The 22,103-nt window shown below is 37.6% G+C and overlaps 1 protein-coding gene across 3 annotated transcripts in view; it reads right to left on the bottom strand.

Annotated features, from left to right (window-relative positions):
- Nucleotides 1–2,978: 2,978 nt before the first annotated feature.
- Nucleotides 2,979–22,103, bottom strand: part of EMB (embigin) — a 49,291-nt gene continuing 30,166 nt past the window's right edge. For all 3 annotated transcript variants that reach the window (XM_030330149.1, XM_030330130.1, XM_030330139.1), the window contains 7 exons: nucleotides 19,117–19,300; nucleotides 18,796–18,884; nucleotides 10,299–10,426; nucleotides 7,840–8,119; nucleotides 6,775–6,808; nucleotides 3,987–4,041; nucleotides 2,979–3,393 (listed from right to left, as the gene is read on the bottom strand). In XM_030330149.1, the coding sequence (XP_030186009.1) occupies nucleotides 3,376–3,393; nucleotides 3,987–4,041; nucleotides 6,775–6,808; nucleotides 7,840–8,119; nucleotides 10,299–10,426; nucleotides 18,796–18,884; nucleotides 19,117–19,300 (788 nt within the window). In that variant the 3' untranslated portion in view covers nucleotides 2,979–3,375. The remainder of the gene's footprint in view (nucleotides 3,394–3,986; nucleotides 4,042–6,774; nucleotides 6,809–7,839; nucleotides 8,120–10,298; nucleotides 10,427–18,795; nucleotides 18,885–19,116; nucleotides 19,301–22,103) is intronic.

Raw genomic sequence — 22,103 nt, 5'->3', positions numbered from 1 at the left:
TCTATTCCTGTGTAGCTTTCAAAGTAATAGAAGCAAACATTGACTCAAAACCTTATCTCTGTTAAAATAATGTGTTTTAATTCTGATGTCACAATTTAGACTGTTCTAAAAATAACTACAAATTTATGAAACTTGATTGATTTTTACTGATACATTTACCTATTCAACACACATTTTGTGACATCTCTAATGCACCTTCTCTGTGGTAGGTTAGGTACAGGACACAGGAAGAAGACAGATGTTACAGGGTAATAAACACAAAGAAATGTGGAGTTATTTGATGAAATAACATGGTATATATTCCACTGGGTGTGAAAGATCTACCAGGAAATAACATCAGATTAAAATTTTGAAAGCTAAACTCGAGCCAGTCCATGGAAGGAGCACAGGGTGGGGGACAGCATTCTGCACCGGATCTCTGTATATCAAGGCTAAATCAAGACACTGGGGAGAGATTAGCAACTTGGAAAACTGCAGTATTAAGAAATGGGCACCTGGGTGCTCAGTCGGTGGAGTCTCCGACTCTGGATTTCGGCTCAGGTCATGATCCCACAGTTTGTGAGTTCAAGCCCTGTGTAGGGCTCTGCGCTGGGATTCTCTCTCTCCCTTCCTCTCTGCCACTCCCCCGCACACACAGGTGCATGAGCACATGCTCTCTTTCTCTCCAAATAAACTTAAAAAATAAAATAAAAGGAATATCAAAGGTGAGTCTGCAGAATGGAAGCTGCCATATTAAGTTCGCATAGCGAGATCTGTGTTTTAGAAAGATGAGTCGGGAAGCAGTACAAAAAATGGACTAACAGAAGATGAGACAGAAAAAGGAAAGCCAAGCCCTTGCTACTGCAGTGGTGAGAGTGGGGTGGGGAAGGCAATGGGTGGATGAGTGAACTACTGAGAAGGGTAAAGAAACAGATTCATTAATAATGAGTATTAGTTAATAGAGGAGAAGAAAATGTCATAATGAGCTCTGGGTTTTGGCCTGAGTACCTAGATGCTGAGAAAAAAGAGACAGATACCATGGGGGAGAAGATTTACATTAGAGCATAAACTGAATATGAAAGTATCTGGGAATTTTAAGACATCATTAAATCTACTTACTCTGCAAAACCCTGTTAGCTGGAAAGATTAATAGAACTTCCCAACATGTCTAATATATAAACATAGAGCAGTTTTCCTACTTCAGCTTTTCTGCTTACTTAGAATTTTCAGCCAATTTACAATTGGTTATTATGAGTTAATCCATCTATCTTCCACATGAGGTTAGTTAATGGAAGCATTCCATTTTTAATCTAAGAGTCTGAAGTAATTTTCCAGAAGTTCTTCCAGAGAGGATCTAAAAAGCCAAAACTCAACTTTAATTTTCTGAGTACTTTTTCTGCTTAAAGTCACTGAAATGAATTGCCTTTGCTAGGAAAAATAGCAAGCATTGACCCTTAAAAATTCAACTTACTATTTAAACATTTCAGATTACCAAGGGGCAGCAATTTTTCTCGCTTGAAAAATATCTTAGCCTAAATAGTGTTGCAAAACGTAAGGATGCATACTGCCTACGAGCTACAAATTGTTTTGTATATACCAACCATAAATACACCATTTTGAATTGTACTTAGTCAAATAATAGGTCTCATTTTTCACTGAATTCAAATTGTTTATATTAATTAAGTGACCTGATTGGTTGTCTGCCATCATATAGATACCATCCAAGAGAATTTTATCAAATACTGAATTAAACCAAAACAATGCAAGGCTTATGGCTCTGAGACTAAGAACGAAATAAAATCTGCCATTACTTAAGGGATATCTAGTTCAATAAAACGTGTATGTGTAGTTAACATGCTTTACACAAAATACTCTGCAACAAAACAATGAGCAGCTTCTAAGTCACGACTTTATGTGTATTACTCCTATTAGTCATGCTTTTAACATTAGTTAAGATGCCATATAAACTCCAATTTTCATTAACACAATTTTATTATTTTCTCAGCCAGGACACAATGTAAATTTCTAGAAGTTGTTATTATTATTATTATTATTATTATTATTATTATTATTATATTACCAATCACTGAACTCCTCCAAATGTGAGTCTCCTAGTCACCAAAAATCATGGGTTTCTTGTCACCATCCCAACTCTTCCCTCTTGGCTTCTGCTTGTTCTGATGGCTGCTATACTGGACCCACCAGCACTAGGGACACTGAGGCTTCACACCATCGTCTTCAACACAGTCTAGTATCCTGCAGTATGATTTTAATAGTCCACTCAAAGCCACTGACAATTTTTCATGATCTATTTCATTTGATTTAGTTAAAGTGATTTTATGAAATATTTCAGTTATACACACCATCGGAACCATTCTAATTTTGAAGAAAAGTCTACGGCATTCACAACAACAGAGAAGAGATACTTTAGTACCTCTGGGTTTCAAACAAAGGAATCATGACTAGAAAGCACTAGCAAAGCCTTTTTAGATATTTAGCTACCCATGAGTATCAGGGCACCAGGTACCAAGTCAAAGATACCAGGAAACCATGAACCACAGAAGCAGTGCTTCTACAGAACCCTGTAGCAGTGCTATATTATGACTATATGAACCTATATCCTACAGCATCAGCCCACGTGTAACTTACGAAATCCCAAACCCATGGCATTTAAAAAATGCTCCACATAAAGACTAAGAGTCACTTTTGCCTGGTGTCTGAAAGCAGTGGAGAGGAGTGAAACAAAGGTTGGGAAATGGGCTTTTTTTGTGGTGATGGGAGATTTGGGGCAAGTGTATGGTTATATTTCCTTGCCTTAAACTGCTATTTGTGGAGGAAAAGTATGTTTTTCTTGTGGCGATAGTGAATTGTTAGCAAAGGCAGAAAGTATTCATTTCCTAGTGAAGATGGTTTTTTTCCAGTGTGACAGAGGATGAACCTTACATGAAAATTATTACAAATATTTCTATACGTAGTAAGCATGATTAGAAAAAAACAACTTTTTAAGGCAAATGGCAAAGATTTTCTCTTTAATGAATTCTTTGGTTATAAACAGGTCTTGAATGACATTAGTTCTGTGTAGTATTAACTGGTTTTGCTGGTATCTGTTCTGTGCATCCCTTGATGACCAGGATGAAATTAATTATCCTAGGTTATAGCTCATAGAACATATTTAATATAATTTACCTTGCTTTAATGTAAAAATAACTGCAGACTGAAAATATATCTTTAGATCCCACATACATATATTATTACAAAGCTACTGCTGAGCAATATATTGCATAAACTTTTCATCCTTTTAAAAATAAAAATTCAGATGTTCTTAATAGGAAGCATAAATAAAGCTGAAATACAAACTGCACATGTTCCCATGACTCTTGACACGATGTTTCGCTTTCATTGGCTCACGGATTCCTGAGTTAAATAAAGCATAATGAAACATAATTAGCATGTCCTAATCATTCTAGAACTACTTATCACTCTAGCAAAGCAAAAAGTGCTAGCAAGGAGTGATCCAAACCACTGCCAAAACCAACAGTATCCATCCTAAATACTGTGGAAAAAATGTTGATGAACTATGAAAATTTGGATTCTAATCAGTAAAGAAAATAAGCTAATATGGATTTGTTCACAGCACCAAATATATGGCAGTATATGAGAATAAAAGAGGAAGATCCAGAAAACCTATGATAGAAAAAAAAATAAGACTATATGAAAAGTAGTAAAAGGAACTAGCTAGCCTGTGGTGATATATATATATATATATATATACACACACAGTGCAACAGATTTACTTTTAGGTTTGTTGCTGCATGTTCTATGGTAGAAAAAAGATGTCATTTATTCTTGCAGAACTATAAATTTTCTTCTGTAATATTGTAAACAAGCATATTCAAGCACATAGTAAATGATTAGGTCTTGTATGAAACTAAAAAGTGTAGCTGGAATAAGAGTCTGTGTATATGAGTTTTTCCTTTTATTTGGAATATCCTTTGGAAGTAACTTACATTTTTTCTGTGCCTGGGGGCATTATTTTCTACACCATTGGTATCGTCTGATTTTCTGTATAGAAAACAAAAAAGAAAACCACTAGATATTTACATTACATAAAATCAAGTCAGTACACCATCTATACCGTGGCCATCAGGTTAAAATGTAAAAGGTCAATACAGACAATTCATTTTTCCTAAAAACGTTTTACTCATAATGTTGATTTTGTTTTTATACCATTGCTTAGAGAAGAACTATTGCCACAGATGACCGTAACCAAGTCCCGTTTATTTTATGCAGAGGGAGAACTGCTTCTCGCCCAACATGAGTGAGGACTTGGGTATATGACTATAACTTGTGTGCTGTTTTGAGGCCTGCAAGATAACAGCCAATCAGAAATTCAGCCAACACATAAGAGACGGGTGCTGTAATCTAACATGTTTATTACAATTAGATGTTACACACGGTTCTCTGTCTACCCGATGTGCATCAGGGCAAGACCACAAATATAGGCTTCAGATTCTTAAAGGCAAGAATGACTAAACAAGGTAACAAGAGTGCATAAGAATACCCTTCTAGGTCTTTCAGGCAGGCCTGAGCTCATTAAGCTGTTACCACCAGATAGTAAATTCAACCACCTAAGCAAAATTTGGGGGAGGGGTGAGTAGATGAGAGTGTATGCATTAAACATATGAGTGGATCAGATAAATGAATGAGCTCCTCATTGAAATACATGAAGTGATTAGCTTGTTTTGATGTTACGCACTTAGTACTGTTTTTAAGATTTATTTTCATCAAGGAACTCTATGACTCTCCCTGGCATCTAAACATATAAACATTATATATAAAATGTAATGATAATTCTAAACTAAAAATTCTAAAAGAACATTGGTAAAAGTTACTGCAAATGAATTCAAGTGCCCTTGACCCTTGTATTAAAATTAAAGATACTGAAATAAACTGGAGATGAGCAGGACAGGGTAGAGAAAATTATGTACACTATCCCAATTATCCATAAAAGAAAAGAAAGTTAATCATTATACTATATATTGAGTCAGTTTGACATTATTCTTAGGGTATTCTAGACAAAAATACTGTAAGAATATTTTTTAAACTGGGTAAGCTAGATACATGAAAAGTAAATTGAGAATTGATGTCTATTCCATGCTTTTCTGATGTCATCCTTTCAGAGTGTGTGTTACACAAACCACAAAGCCTCCAAATGTGAGTACAAGGGAATGGCTAGAAACACTGGGGCAGCTGAGCTGGAAGAACAGAATTCAGGCAAGTCTATAACTGTTTCAAGTATCTGAATGATGGTCTTGTTTTTATATGACTGCAAGTATAACAATGGGAATCAATACGCGGGAACCAAAAAGATAAAACATTCAAAGCCGTATAAACAAGGTATCCAAGTTCTCCAGAAAGAGGTGCAACTTCCTTCCAACTGTAAGTGTTTATGCTAAGACTACACTATTTTGTTTTGTTTTCTTCCTATCTGTGGTTACAGAGCACAGAGCTCCTGATATAATTATTTCATGTCCTTACTTGAGAAGTTCATAATTTATTTTACTGACCATATGTGAACAGAGTAAAAAGAACTATCTGAATAACGTCTGCGAATATCTGAATGACAGCGGTCTACCTCGCTCCCACACTCTCTAACCATGGCTATATACCACACCTCAGAACTTGTGTTGGCTGACAAAGATAAACTTCAGTGCCATTCTGTATTGGTCACATTTGCTCAGGCCTTCCATTTCCTAGGTTTCTATCAGCTGCTTTAATCTGGTCTCGTTTTCCTGGTCTAGACCTTGGCTATGTTACTCAGATCTTGAATCCCAGACTTGGGCACCTCTATCTATCACTGGACTCCATGTTCACTCCTCCAGTTTAGAGGACCTAGTAACTCCCATCTTCGCCACACTAAGCTACTTTCCTAATAATCTTCTTCTCTGCCCTCTTCAGGCTTGACTCTCAACAAAGGGGCTGTAAGAGAACCTGTGGCACAATAGGTGTTCTCTCAAAAAGTAGTGACTAATAAAATTCTAGGCCAGTGATTTTCAACATGACAGAGAATCAGAATCAGTGATCGACATTTTAGAGAAATGGAGATGCCCAGGCACCAATCCCAGAGGTTTTGATCCAGGAGCAAACTGCTCAAGTCTGAGCAACTGTATTCTTAAAAAAAATGTTTAATGTTTGTTTATTTTTGAGACAGAGAGAGAGACAGGTGTGAGTGGGGGAGGCAGAGAGAGAGGGAGACACAGAATCGGAAGCAGGCTCCAGGCTCTGAGCTGTCAGCACACAGCCCAATGCGGGGCTCCAACTCACAAACTGTGAGATCATGACCCAAGCTGAAGTCGGACGCTTAACTGACTGAGCCACCCAGATGCCCCCTGAGCAACTGTATTTTTAAGGAGCATCCTAAGTAACCAAAGATATAGCCAAGTTTGAGAAATACTACTTTACACAATAATACTTCCTTATGGTTATTGAACACCCCTGTGCATCAAAGCCCAGGCTAAGCATTTGGTCCAAAAGCCTTGTATGACAAATGCTATCATTAAAGCCATTTTGTTGAGGAGAAAACCGAAGCACAGAGAGGTAAAAGTGAGTGGTGGAGGGAGGAGGGGAGGCACCCTTGCAGGCAAGCCTCCCCACAACACAGATGTGTACAGAAAATAACACCTGCATAATGTTACACTTGTGGGTTTTGTTTTCACCTGCAAACTTTTATATTCAATTTCATACTTGTCTGTATTTTACTCAAGTGAAAATTAATCTGTAAAAAATAATACTTACAGCTGTTCAACTTGTTCAAATTCTTTCCCATCATCTGTGTAGCAAAAGAAGAATTTATTAAGATTCGTTTGTTATTCTTACGGATCACGTATGTTGAATTCAACTTTCCCCAAGTTAAAAATACATTTGTGCAGTTTTCTCTCTTTGGAATGAAAGAGATATACCACACAAGACACTTGCACATCGATCATGTTCTCCCCTTTCCCTGCTCTCTAGACCTCAACTGCAATTTTTAAAAATTTTTATTTTTTTTAATGTTTTATTTATTCTTGAGAGAGAGACAGAGAGAGACAGAGAGAGACAGAGCATGAGTGAGGGAGGGGCAGAGAGAGAGAGAGGGACACAGAATCTGAAGCAGACTCCAGGCTCTGAGCTGTCAACACAGAGCCCAACGTGGGGCTCGAACTCGTGAGCCGTGAGATCATGACGTGAGCCAAAGTCAGATGCTCAACTGACTGAGCCATCCAGGCGCCCCTCCTCCAATCTCTGATCAGGCATAGTCTAGTGTCTGGGATTTTCAAAATAGGGCTGACTAATTTGTAATTATTTAAGTTAATAAAAATTTAGTACAAAATCAGAAAAGTATATAGAATGTAAGGTACATTTTCTTAGGGGACCATTGGCTTCTCACCCTGTAATCTGTAAGATACATGCTACAAAAATAGAAAACTGACCAGAAAATGTCTCTTTTATAAGAACTCCAGAATGTTTGATAAAATATTTCAAAATGTGTTATCTAACTGAAAGACAGTCTTTGAGATCTTCTATGTTAAGCTACGATGGGACTTTCTAATATTCCAGTACCAAACCATGTATCACCTAATTGGTGTTTAGGTACCAGTAACACCAAAGAAAAAGGGAGAAAAAAGTATATTTTCATACTAAAATATTTTAGGAAGTTGAAACAGAAAGTCTATCAGTATAAATTCATAGTACTTTCACCATTAATATTAACATAAATACCACTCCAAATAACAAAAGTTAGACATTTCCCCCAAACTCTAAAGCCACTATAATGTATTAAGTCATAACGTGAGAACATTACCTAAAAAAAAGAAATCTTACCTATGTGCTTCTTTTTCTTTTGGGTGTATGTTTCACAAAGCAGAATAACAGCCACTAAAATAGCAACCTCAACAACTATTCCAAGAAATGGTTTGAGCGGCACCAAGTAACTCAGCACCACAAGTTGAACGCGCTCTTCACTCTCGCCTAATTGGAATACTGCATGGCACCAGTAAGATCCCTGATTGTCCTCTGTAAGTTGCATTATCTTCAGCCTTGTTTCATTAGCATTTGTTCTATTGATTGCATACTTCTCGCTCATTTGAACATCAATAGGAACCTAACATGAGGAGACATTAAAAGCCATTCCTATCATATTGCATAAAAGATACACATCCTAAATAATCTAGTTTGAGCAAAAGGTATAAGGCATAGTAACAGAGTCCAAGAGTTTGCTCTCCCAAAGGTAGCAAAGGAAAGGGATATTTTAAGTGCTAAGCACTCAGTCTTTGAAACTAGTGTATAGGTGCTCGTGGGTAAATATCAGAATTAAAATTACACAAAAATTCCAGCCATCTGGGTTACATGTCCTAAGCCCTAACTAGCTGTTTAAAGTACTTCCTCCTTCCCAAGAGCAGGCATACATCAAATCAACTATTGAACTTAATGAATTAATGAAGCTATTAAATCTGATCATTTGTATAAAGGAAGATCACTGGCCCCTGGCACCGGGAGGTCCTCAGACTGGAACTGAGAGTGAAATCTTCAGGCCTTTGAAGCTGACATAGAGGGAAGGGTAGAAATCCTCTGTGAGTCTGGTAAATGTGCTTGTCTGCACACCTTCTGTCTTCTCATATCTGAATTTCTTTCTTTATCAGGCAAGGTGGCTTCTGGGATTCACTGGATTTTCCCCAGCCTCTAAAGAGCCATACGAAACTGCTGTGGAGCTGATTTATTTAATCCGTTTAAATTAAAATTTATTCTCAGGCCATTTGATGCCTTCACTGCACTACCACTCAACTGCCCTGCTTGATAAGTGCTAATCTGCATACAAATATTCTTAGAGGTTATCTGATAAAGAATCGTCTGTGAGTTTATTATTTGCACCCCCCACCCCGCCAAAATTTTAGCAACCTGCCTCCCTGTGCACAGAGCTGCCTGTGACGTTCAAATGAAACCCTCTCTAACTCAGAACTGATGAATCACAGTAATGCATGTTTAACAGGCACCCCGGATGACTCTGATGCAGATGGTTTGTCTACATTTTGAAAAAGAACACTTGACTTAAAGTTTTGACCTGCACCCTCTTCCTTACACTTTCCTCACATCCTAATATGACCCAAGCTGAGGACCAAATTGAGAGAAAATTACGATAGCAAATGAAGAGAGGCACAGACTACATCCTGAGAGTTTAATATCATCAGATTTAGGTTAGTTTTTGACTAGTATCCCATATACATAAATAAATCAGGCTATATATTTCAAGTACTACAATTGATACTTATCTTTATAAATTTACATACTTAAAAAAATATTTACACACACAAAATGATTGCCTTTCCTAATCACCAATGAAAAGATAAGCAGAAATGTGACTGGTTTAAATTTACTCCTAAGTGACTTGGAGCTTTCTCTGAAAAATCAAACCCACCACAGAATCAGACACTCTCCCTTTTAAGTCCTTCCTCTGGTTCTCTTCAACAGTCTATGGCAGTATTAATTTTGTCTAAGAAGGAATTTACTATTTCATTGTAAGGTCTACACTGTCTCATGCTGTCCCTCCTAGAATTACAGCTTGTTTTAATTTCACTGTTCACTAGTAGCAGAGTAATAGACGGTGTTCCCCTGGAGGACAATGTGCTAAATTTCCTTGCTCTTAGAGGCTATTTGGGAGGAAGAAAAAGAGTGAGAAATGATTTTTTGAATGCCCATGTTTTTCTTATTATCAGCTCTTTGAACAGCCATTAATTCTTTAACAGCAATGTAAAGTCTTTGGCTTCCCTTAGGATTCCGGAAGGCCAAGAAAGACCAATGACACTCCCAAGACCTAAGTTTAAGTTACCAAATTTTTATTCTTTTCTCAAATGGCACCACTGTGTTGCATTCTATCACAAATGTTTCCAGAGACAGAAGCTGAAAAAGAAAACTGTCTACTTTTTCTAGATACTTTCATGGGATGATAAGAGAAGAGAATCTTTTTGTTAGGGTCATTTCTAAACTCATCAACTAAAAGCGAATTATAACTTCCTTTCAAAAAATTTAAATTAAGTCGCTAAATCTAAGAAACAAAGTACCAGTTAATGGAACATTAAGAGTATCTTCAGATGTAAAATGTAATATGCTAAAAACATTCAATGACAACGGCATTTATCACTGTTCTTCTTCATGAATACATATTAAATAATAAGATAATAGAAGTACAAATGGTCCTGGAAATTCTGATTCTGCTGGTAATCTTATTATTTATGAAATAAAAGTTTCCATTTTGTTTTCTTCAGATCAAAGAAATACGATCTTACCTGCACACTCCCATTACTATGGTACCAGGTCCAATGTAAAGGAGAGCAATGTTGACATTTACACATCAAGACAGTTGAATCCCCCACGTAAGTGATCAATGGTTTGTTTTTTCCATGAATCTCAGGGACTAAGAAATATTTAGAAAAACATGTTACTGAAAGAGTTTGAATAAGGAAACTCATTCAAGTTGAGGACAAATTCTCCTTTCTTTCATTTTCTCATTAATATAATTTGCTTTATGTAATTTTAGCTTCATACAACGTGAAACCATTTATTTTTTAATTGGATCACAGATGACACACAATATTACATTAGCTTCAGGTGTACATCACACAGCGATCAGATAAGTCTATACGTTATGCTTACCACATGTGTGGTTACCATCTAACACCATTCGACACTATTACAGTATCATAGACTATATTCCCTATGCTGGACCTTTCATTCCACGCCGAAACTGGAACCCTGTACCTCCTACTTCCCTTTACCCATTTTGCCCATTTTCCCCACCACGCCCCACCCCTCTGGCAACCACCAGTTTGATGTCCCTATTTATGACTCTTTTTCTGTTTTTATCTGTTTGTTTTGTAGGACAAATTTCCTAAGAAATTTACTACTCACCGGTAACAGAATCAAAGTGAACACTGAATTTAGAAATGTTAAGTTTTAAGGACGTGAATGACTTGGTAAAGAAAATTAAAACAAAAGAACATAGGCAAAGCAATAAAAAGACAGCCACCAGCTCCATGGTGGAATCAGTTTCTTCTTATTGACCTCAAAGGATATATTATGGAATATACTTACACTAGAGATGTAGACTGATCAACAAAGATTACTTTTATTTATTTATTTTTTCTTTTACTCATTTGAGATTTTTGGTTTTGTGTTGTTCTTCCCTTTTTTGTTTGGCAACAGAAAGTATAAAAGATAACTGGGCACTTGCTGGATGTATGAATTGTAAAGATGAGGAAGGGGAAAATAATTACTAATGACTAGGAAAGAAATTCTAACTTGTATAATCACCAGGGAAATGGTAAAAATAGGTTGGAGAATAGGTTTTCTTTATAGAATCTGTCCTTAGGTGATTAATGTTACAATGATGGGTGTGGGGAGTCTTCTTTATTCCTCATTGTTTAAATTGTGCCTAAATACAATTGTGCGTATCACCCTCTCCTTCATCAAGACTGCTGACCAGCAGAGTGTTGAATGAGGCACTGCTAATAAAAAAGAGATGCAAATAAGAGGAACATATGTCACCCATGACAGTATAAATGCTTTAAGTAATCATAAGAAAGATAACTGAGCAATCTATAAGTCAATGGTTCTCACGCTCCTCATAACTAAGGAAACATGTTTTTATGAAACTGAATGGTCTACAATTTTACATTAAACAAAGATGTGAACTGCCTATCTGAATTTATAATCACCCACTAATAGTATATGAAAACCTAGTAAGGTTCCACTAGGGTGCTCCTGAGAGAGGAGAGAGGTGAGTATATATGACTATCTTGATTGAAGACATCCCAGCCAGAGAAGATACTCTGTGCATTCCTTTGACTGAGACCACTAGTGTCCCACACTCCTTATTGGTCACCATTAGGCTGAGGGATATTTAGTTAATATGTGGTTAGTATGTGTGCATTTCAAAGGTCAAGTCATTAAGTGTTTGAAGGAAGTCAGCCCAATGTGACAATGATGTGACAAAGAATTGATTTGGGTGCAGGAAATACATACATTAAAATTACAGTTTCAGTGTTACTCCTGTTGAGGACATAGGTAGGACAAACCTATCCTGCAGTGTTGTCGTAGAGGATTAAGTATGGGGTCATAAAACATAAAGTACTTGGTACAGAGTAAACACCACAAACTTGATCATGGACTAGTTCTGCTTTTCTTAACTGATCCTTCTTACAAGTTGTAATGCCCATGGCCTTACTACATAGTGGTCATTTGCCAGCTTACTAGGATAGATTATCATTATGTACGAGGATGATTTCTAGGTCATGTAGTCATTTTGGACAGAGAAGAAATAAGACTTAGAATAAAAAAAGAAAACTGGAAATTCATCTGAATATACCTCAGAACTGTAGGGACCTGTAAAAACACTCCAAAATGGGAGAAAGCCTCCAAGCTGAGACCTTGATGGACCACCCAGTCCATGTGAGAAAGGAGATTATCAAAGTAAAATAATGAAAAATTCAAGGTATGAATTCACAGGAAACAAGACCCAAAAGAATGTAGAAACAGTAGCTTTGAGATGTGGGTGATGGCACCAATCCATCCTTTAATAACATACATTAAACAACTGAGTGAAGCTGTAAAACAAATTCTACTGCTTGACACACACATTCAAGTACTTGGTGAAAGCAATTAAATAAGATTTTGTTTGCATAAAGATTACAATTTCAGTATAAATTAAAACAATTAAATCAGAGTGCCTCATTACTGTTCCTTTGAATGAAATTAGTTCAAAGGTTAAAAAGTTAAAAAGAAAATCTTGTCAGGGTGCCTGGGTGTCTCAGTCAGTTAAGCGTCTGACTTCAGCTCAGGTCATGATCTCACGGTTCATGGGTTTGAGTCCCACATCGGGCTCTATGCTGACAGCTCAGAGCCTGAAGCCTGCTTCGGATTCTGTGTCTCCCTCTCTCTCCACTCCCCCTCCCCCCACACTCTGTCTCTCTCTCTCTCTCTCTCAAAAATAAATAAACATTAAAAAAAGAAAAAAAAAGAAAAAGAAAGAAAGAAAATTTGTTTCCAAACCTATGTAGTATACGGAGCAGGAAGAATATATGGAATAATTTTACATACTACATATAATCTAAGAACAAAAAGAAAAGGGCCCATCTACCACACACTAGTTTTCACAAGAAAAAGCAGAATAAAGCAACTAATACTTTAACATAATCTATGACCTAAATTTTTAAATCACAGAATAATTGCTGTCCATGTGCTTTTTTAAAAATAAAAGTAGAGTGTGTCCCTTGCATAAGTGTTCTGTCCTATTAAGTCAAACCACTTTTGTTCAGTGTCCTAAGTCTGTGGCTACCCACCCCCCCCCCCCGCCCCGGGCTCATTCGTAGACTTGGAGAGCCCACTCTAATGTAGGAAAATAACCAATATAAGAAAACTGGAAGCAACTCTAGGATCTAAGAGGATAGATTGACCATCTGTCCTGATATTAACATGCCTGTATTTTAATTCTTGAGAAGACCATACTTTTCAGTGTCAAGATATTACAGGCCTACATTATGCTGAACCATAGGACATTTTGTTCTGTTTTGTTTTTCTTATGGTAGATCCAGCTTCCTCACTAGACACTGGAGTTGGTGGCTATAGAAACCTGGACTGAAGCCCCTGGTGACCTCAATAGAAGTTCCCTTCTCCCATCCAGCCCTCCAGCTTCCCAGTCCTAAAGAGGAGGATTATCCTGTATTGGTCATGGTCCAGGGCACTGATCAGGCCCTGTTCTTCAGGGATAGAAATTTGGAAGTATAAATACCATAGCCTCATGCTCAGCATGTTTTTTTCTGGCTCAGGAGGCTATATACTCTTGTCTTGGTAGTAAAGACCAAATGGACCTTGGGCTGAGAAGGAGTATATGGCTCTGCTTTAGTTGAAGGTCAGTACAATCTAACTGAGAAAAGAGAAGCCTTCCATGTGGCATAGGCTTCCAAGAATTTCAGCAAGGTTTGTGGCCAAGACTGGCCAATAACAAACTGTTACTTTGCTTGACCATCCGTTTTTTGTGTATATTTTCTTATTTGAGATTTTGCTGTGAGAAGGAATGACTGGACCAAGTGAGAATGAAGTTATTTGTGGGCCTTCTGACAAAACACGATCTATCAATTCAAGATCACTTCCTAATCATACTTCACCCCAGTATGTCCAACACCTGGTGTGGCTTTATTCTTAAATGAAGTATGAGAACACAGAAGCTCTTGGAAAGATCAACCCTACTTCAGGTGAGGCCTCAACTGAAGACTTATAAATGAAGCAGAGATTTGATCTTGGCTAAAATAAGGATTCTTTTCGGAAGCCACGAGGCTCCTTCCAAACCTCAGATGAAGCAGAGCCACACTTCTTGAGTTTCACATGAAAAGGTACAACATGTATATATCTGGCACTGTTTTTCAGTAGTGCAGCTCTGTTATAGTTACTTCTAGAGCTAGGCTAGGCTCGCCTCAAAACAAATACTGCTTTGAAGGCAGACTTTGAAACCAGTTGTGTTGGCCACTAGTCAAGGGCACAGTTTCTGCTTTCCTTGTTTGTTGATCTCCTATCCCAGATACCTTTCCTGGTTCTCAACCTCAGTATGATTCTTTCTGGAAATTCATTAGGACATGCTTTATTGGGAAAATCCGTGTTGAAATAAGATCAAAATATTGAAATCTACCTGTAAGCTAAGAATCAAAAGTGGAAGAAAGGCAACATTTGGGGGAAGAAACATGGCAGAAAAACACTGTTTTTCAGTAGGCCTCTAAGAGGCACAGGGTTGGAAAGCATGACTGGTAGCTGAAAGGGGATTTTCAAGAAAATCTGGGATATTTTATGAGGTTTGGGTGAGGAACATACAGCTCTGCTGCTAAATCATTCCAATGAAATGCTAAGATCAGGGTACAGACAGCAGACAACTAACTGTGCAGTGACTTAGTGATGCTACAGGGAAACAAAAGCAAAATTCTATTTTCTTTTCATCTCCTCTGTTTTCTTGACTATCCCCTAGACTCATGATCAAGAGGACATGAACCACTGCTCTGCTATGCTTTATATGGCTGATAACAGCAGTATGGATCTAAATAATAAAATGCACTATGGTCAGGAAACATGAATTTGTTTGAACTTCTCCAGAGGTCACAGTTGGTTGTGGGCTGCTACTTATGTTTGGAAATATTTATGCAAAGGACAGTGATACAGTAGTCGAATGTGTTCTGTTGACCTTCTGAAACTTTGGATAAAGCAGGACAGGTGAGAGTCTTGGGAATGGAAGAATCCCAAGTTTGAAGATGGCAAAATTGCTAATTCAAACTCATGTCTAATAAGATGCAGTCTGGGATGTACCTGGTGACAGTAAAAGCCCAATGGAGTTGTAAGGTGAGAGATTTATATTTGCATATTCATGGACTAGAAAAAAATCAGCTTGTGTCATTTTGGGCTCAAAGACATTAAGATATTATCAAATTAGGAAAAAGATCTTTTCCCATATTTGAAGATAGCTAACTAGCCTTCAACACCAGGGTTTGAAGCTGAAGTTCCAACTGACTCTATTATGCTACTCTTCCATACTTTGACTCCTTGGAAACTTCCTAGTAAAGGCAGATGGCCACTCCAAGACAGGTTTTGCAGTATTTGGTACTATTAAAATCTCACCATGACTTCTAAAAAGTTCTATGTGCTATTACTTGTCCTTCACCAACCAAATTTCTGCATCTTTCTACTACAAGATTTTAACATTAATGAATATCGTAGAAGTTTTCAGCAACTATGTCAGAATACTTGACCCACTGCCGAGGAACACCATAGACCAGCATTCATTCATCTTTCTTGAGGGAAAAGTAATCACTGACATATTAGCACTTGCAAGCTTCCAGGATGACTTTGCTCTCTCGCCTGTACCGGCATCAACAGCCAAACACACAAAGTTTGCTTTATACTAATCAGTGATGTTGAAGCCTTTTTACAGTCTTGTGGTAATAAACCAACCCGCTCCCATAAAGGCCAAAGCAGGGATTTTGCGGATGAACTGTTCTGAGGACTCAGGAACATACCCTATAGTTGACTCATATAGTCAATAGCAGAATGCGTTTTTTGGCTGGATTTAAAATAGAGGATAAAAAAGCCTTTTCAACCACACTCAGCTGTAGCATTGCTAAGGAAAAATAACCCTTCTTCTTAGGAAGAACCACAAACAAGCCATGTGGAGACATAATATAGTAGGATATTTATAAAAATATGTATCTTACAGATCTAACTACATAATAACTAATATGAATGAATTATTCTGCAGATGCCTTGAAATTGTAATCAAATGCAATTTCTCCTCCAAGCAATATTCAATCTAGATGAATTAAAGGAAATTATTATTTTACCAAAGAAGATCTGGAAAGCCCGAACTTATTAATTTTCTAAATAACTTGCAGGATACAGTAGATACTTAAAAGTTACATTAATGATAAGTGGGCATTAAAGACTAATAAACTGAACTAAACTACCTTAAGAATACTATAAAAAGAAAAAAAAATAGTAAATATTCAGTGGCTCTATGCATTCCTCAAGCATTTGATTTCAAACCTAGGCCTTGTGTTGGTGCTCCGGAGACCAGCCAGAATTAGCCTAGATATCACAAAATAGATATGGAATCCAGAGGCCTTCTCCAAGAACACTCAGCATTAAGTGTATTGGCACATTGAAAAGTAAAATGCTTCTGTTCATCTTCACATTAGAGGCAGGAGAAATCACTACTAAATAATAATTTAAGTAATTTATTATAAGAGAGCTGATAGGAAAAAGCATAATATATTCAATATTTAAATTCTGAACAGGCATTACTAGTACATATGTTTATTTATTTTATTTTATTTCTTTAATGTTTATTTATTTTTGAGAGAGAAAGAAAGAGACAGAGTGAGAGTGGGGGAGAGACAGAGAGAGAGGGAGACACAGAATCTGAAGCAGGTTCCAGGCTCTGAGCACAAAGCCTGATGCGGGGATCAAACTCACAAACCATGAGATCACGACCTGAGCTGAAGTCCGACGCTTAACCAACTGAGCCACCCAGGCACCCCACTAGTACATATTTTTAGAAAACAGTACTATTTAGGAGAGGGGAAAAGCATTTTTTAAAACTGAATCTCCTGGAATCATTTTAAGCCTGAAGATTTGATGAGTATTTCCTCAAAACTATAGGATTTCTTGGGGCGCCTGGGTGGCGCAGTCGGTTAAGCGTCCGACTTCAGCCAGGTCACGATCTCGCGGTCCGTGGGTTCGAGCCCCGCGTCGGGCTCTGGGCTGATGGCTCAGAGCCTGGAGCCTGTTTCCGATTCTGTGTCTCCCTCTCTCTCTGCCCCTCCCCCGTTCATGCTCTGTCTCTCTCTGTCCCAAAAATAAATAAAAAAAAAAAAAAAACATTGAAAAAAAAAATTAAAAAAAAAAAAAAAAATATAGGATTTCTTTACACATTGAAGGGAGACTCAATAAAATGTTTACTAGGATTGTGTGTATGCGTATGTGTTTAATATTCTTTTAGCTCATTAGGAAGGAAGGAAGGAAGGGAAGAGGGGACTGGGTGAGGGGGAAGAGGAAGGAGAGACAAAGACAAGGGAAGGAAGGGAATAAGAGAAGGAAATGTACAGTGTATCTATCCTTTACTAAATTAAATTAAGCAAACAGAGGAAAAGAGGTTAAGAGAGAATGTCCATGATCAAATAATCAAAGGATGGTAATAGTTTCTGCCTTTGCAGAGACCAAATTGCACGAACACAAGGATTTATTACATTTACCGAGTAGGAACATTTACAAAACCACATGAAGGAAACAAATCTGTGAGTATAGAGGGAATATAGGGAGGGCTGTAGGAGCAAACTATCTTAAATCAGGACAATAACTGAAGCAGGCCATTCTGCTATTGATGGGGCTTTGGAGATGGTATCCATATTTTGTCAGAGCAGCTAGCCAGACTTCAAAATTTTCAGGAAAAGTAGAGAACAATTTCTCATGTACCCTGGGAAATTAATGTAAAGCAAAGCCCAAAATAGTGAATATGGCAACAGACCACATTTCCCAAATACCAGCATGGACATCGTGGTTCACGAATCCATCACAAAATAGGGGTTTTTCATGAAGATAATTATCCAACTCAAAGATCAGTCTTTATTATGAGATTGAGACCTTTAAGGTTTTGGTTTAATGATAGTAAAAGTAAAATACTCTGATTTTCCTTTGTTTGTACCACAGGAGAGTACTATGGATTGTATTCTGGAGTGTGTCCTTATTTAAGGAGACCAAAAACAGGCAACCCTTTGTGCATCTCCATATTATTTTTAAATGTTATGGATCCCTGAAACCCCTAAGTCCTGGAGCCACTGATAGATACATAATACCAGATCGCATTCTCACAGTCCAGGGGTGCAATAACAGATACCTAGAGGGATAGTATAAAAGCTCTGAGTTTAGTGGGCTAAGCAAATGAAAAAATAAATGAACTCAAGAGACTGTTATGACTTGCAAATAACCTGGCACCCCAATCTTTCAAACTAAAATTTGTGCTTTAATCTAGGGGAGGGAGGCTGGATGGCAAGTCGATTAGGAAACACAAAGTCTACCACTGGGAAGACTGGGAAGCTCCATTTTTAAGGTCACAACTTAGGATTCAGTGAAAAGCATATGATTTTCTCGCAGCTCATTATGTTTAGTGCTGTAATGATAAGTTAAATATTTGGATATTTAGAATTTTAAAAATTTAATGCTGAAATTATCACTCTATAAATTATTAGTACTGACCTTTGAAGTTAAATGTACCTCTTTGTTCCTTTTCTCCTCCAAAGAAACAAGAATAGCTTCCCATTTGTTTGCTATTAATGATGGTAAACCTAAAGAGAATTTATTAATATAGACTTAGTTCTCAAAACACTTCTTGATCAAACTGAAAAAGACTTAGCATTCAGTCAAAATTCTAAAATAGAAACAGTCCCGTAAATATGCAAAATAGAACATTAGCATAACTTTCAAGAGACAGCAAAGGAAAGAATGCCCAGTCAGCAAAAATGTTAAGAAGTTAACAAATTTCATCTAGCCATGCAGGTTAAAATTTTATATACTTACATGTACTGGGCATACAGGATGCATCCTGTTGCATTGGTGAGATAATTCTCAAGTAGTTCATCACCTTTTTTCCAAGTCACATTTACTGAATTCACACCCCTAGATATTGTGATTTGGCATGTGAGTTCTATATTAGAAGGTCTTTCTAAAGTGATATTTTTTTCCACCGGTACATTGGAATGTTCTATTAGCCACAAAAGAAAACCAAGAAAAAAAAGTTGTAAAGTTACATTTAGGGGAGACCCAATATATATATATATACATTTAGGGGAGACCATATATATATACATATATATATATATATAAAGCAGTTCTAAGTAATCAATAACAATGCTCTATCAACCTTTTTTTTTTAATGTTTACTTAGTTTTGAGAGAGAGAGAGAGAGAGAGAGAGAGAGAGAGAGCATGAGTGGGGGAGGAGCAGAAAAAGAGGGAGACACAGAATCTGAAGCAGGCTCCAGGTTCTGAACTGTCAGCACAGAGCCCGATGTGGGGCTCAAACCCATGAACCGTGAGACCATGAAATGAGCCAAAGTCAGACGCAGACCAACTGAGCCACCCGAGTGCCTCAATAGTTTCTTAATGTAACATTCCTTTGAAGAATTATTCCTCTGTCAACATAGATTAGGTTCCCTATATTAATCTTTTTCATTGTCACAGCTGAAGAAAGGGTTTGTTACATTGACAGAATAGCAAAAGCCTAAGGCTATGATGTTAATCTTAAAATCTCTAGCTGACAAGGATACAGGGAATGAGCACTGTATAAAGGAGTGCTTTATGCTGATAGCACAGAAACAGTCCAACTGCAAAAACAAAGGAAACCTAAGGGAGAGAATGAAGTAACTGTTGGGACTTCTTTCAGGAATCATGTTCTTTGTAGTTCTGACAAGAATGTATCGGTATCCAGCAAATGAATGAAGAAACTCTAGAAATCTGACACAATGATGTTGCAGATCTGGGCATTTTGCATGAATTGCTGCAACCCTCCCCAACACACAATTGTGTATCCCTTGGGGAGGAACACCCCACTACCTAAGCTGTACTTTTGTCCCAAAATATAAAATAAAATAAAGGGGGAGAGGGTCCTGAAACGAAGTCTCTAGATCCACCTACCAGTTTACAGGAAATACAGAGGATGGGAAAAACATGTTAAACTGCACCCCATGAAAGTGATCAACAAAATCTGGAGTGTGAGAAAACTCTATATGACGAATGATCTGGTTTTGTCAACTGATAAATTAGAAAAGGGAAAGAAACGAACCTAAAAATAAAAAGATACTTTAAAAACATGCCTTTAGAAAAGGAACTAAAACCAACCTATAATATTTAGGGATGTACACCTGCGTAATGAAACAATTTTAAAAACCAAGGCTGTGACTGTATAAAAATCAGAGTAGTGCTGGTTACTCTTAAAGGGAAGTAAAGGGTTGTGTTTGTGGGAGGGCACTGCCTTACACAAACATGTTTCTCAATCTCATGCTCAGTAGCGTGGTATCACTAAAAGCAGAACGCAGAGCCAAAAATGTGGAAAAGAAAAAAGAGAACCTAAGTAGCATCACATCACTTTTAATTCCACTTAAAACTTTACAGAAATGCTTCCTTAAGCAATGACCAGGTGCAAAGGTAGCACAGGTAGTGTGAGGTGCTTGGTGAGCACAAGCTTGAAATAACTGCTCTCGGGATTACAAGAGTGGTGAGTAAAAAACAAAAACAAAAACAAAAATACCTAGGTATAAACAGATCTTAACAACATTCAGTTATACAGGGAAAAAAACTGAGTCAGACAAACTGAAGGAATTTACACGTTTTGGCTCATTTTCTGAGTACACCAAAAATAAGACTAGGTACTAGTAAGCATGAGACAATGTTTTAAGATTTTTTATGTTTGGTCCTAAGCTTCTGTCTTCTGTTCCTCATTCGCCTTTAGCTCTGGGGTACCCTTAAAAGTTAGTCCTGTCTCTGTCAAATGAAGAAATTTACTTCACTGGTCAATTTCATAAAGGAGTTCTCTACACAGTCTCTGCCTTCACCCAATATAGCATATTCTGGTATCTTGTTACCACATCACAAAAAGTGCTTTACCATAGGTTAAAAGTGGTGTTGTTTAACCTGACTACCTCTTTTCACAGCTCATGTTTTATTTAATGTCTCCCAAGTATCAGCCATTGCCAGGGACTACATACGCCTTGAAATTCTCTTTCCCTTGCTTCTATTTCAGGATTTTAATACTTTGCTGGCCACACCAACTCCTCCAACTACCCATAAATGTGGTATCCCTTGGGACTTTGCTCTCTGGCCCCTTTCCTTTTCAATTTGACACTCGCATGTTGGATTCAACTATTATCTCTAATATCCTTTATTCACAAAACTCTTAGCTCCATTCCAGACTTGCTTCTGGATCCCCATGTCCATAGCTCTGGGTGTCTACTGAGCATCTAAACCTAGATATCCCGCAGGTGCTTCAAACTCAATATATCCAAGGGAGATGGATTAGCCTTCTCTTCCCCTGACCCACAACACTGAATCACATATGGGAGAGTTCAGTTGATTCCACCTCTGAAATGCAAATATATTTGCCCAGTTGTCTGCAGCCACTTTTAATTTATGCCTTTGAGGTGATTCAGGACACACTCCCCTCAAAATATGTCACCTTGGTATCCTGGATTTTTAAAATTTTTTTCTTTTTTTACGTTTTATTTATTTTTGGGACAGAGAGAGACAGAGCATGAATGGGGGAGGGGCAGAGAGAGAGGGAGACACAGAATTGGAAGCAGGCTCCAGGCTCTGAGCCATCAGCCCAGAGCCCGACGCGGGGCTCGAACTCACGGACCGCGAGATCGTGACCTGAGCTGAAGTCGGCCGCCCAACCGACTGAGCCACCCAGGCGCCCCTATCCTGGATTTTTAAAAACATTTTAAAATGTATTTTATTTACTCTGAGAGAGAGAGAGACAGAGAGAGGTGGAAATCAAAAGATGGAATCAAT

Source organism: Lynx canadensis, chromosome A1 (genome assembly GCF_007474595.2).
Source record: "Lynx canadensis isolate LIC74 chromosome A1, mLynCan4.pri.v2, whole genome shotgun sequence".
NCBI classification, from domain to species: domain Eukaryota; kingdom Metazoa; phylum Chordata; class Mammalia; order Carnivora; family Felidae; genus Lynx; species Lynx canadensis.
This window is presented reverse-complemented; position numbering and strand designations above follow the sequence as displayed.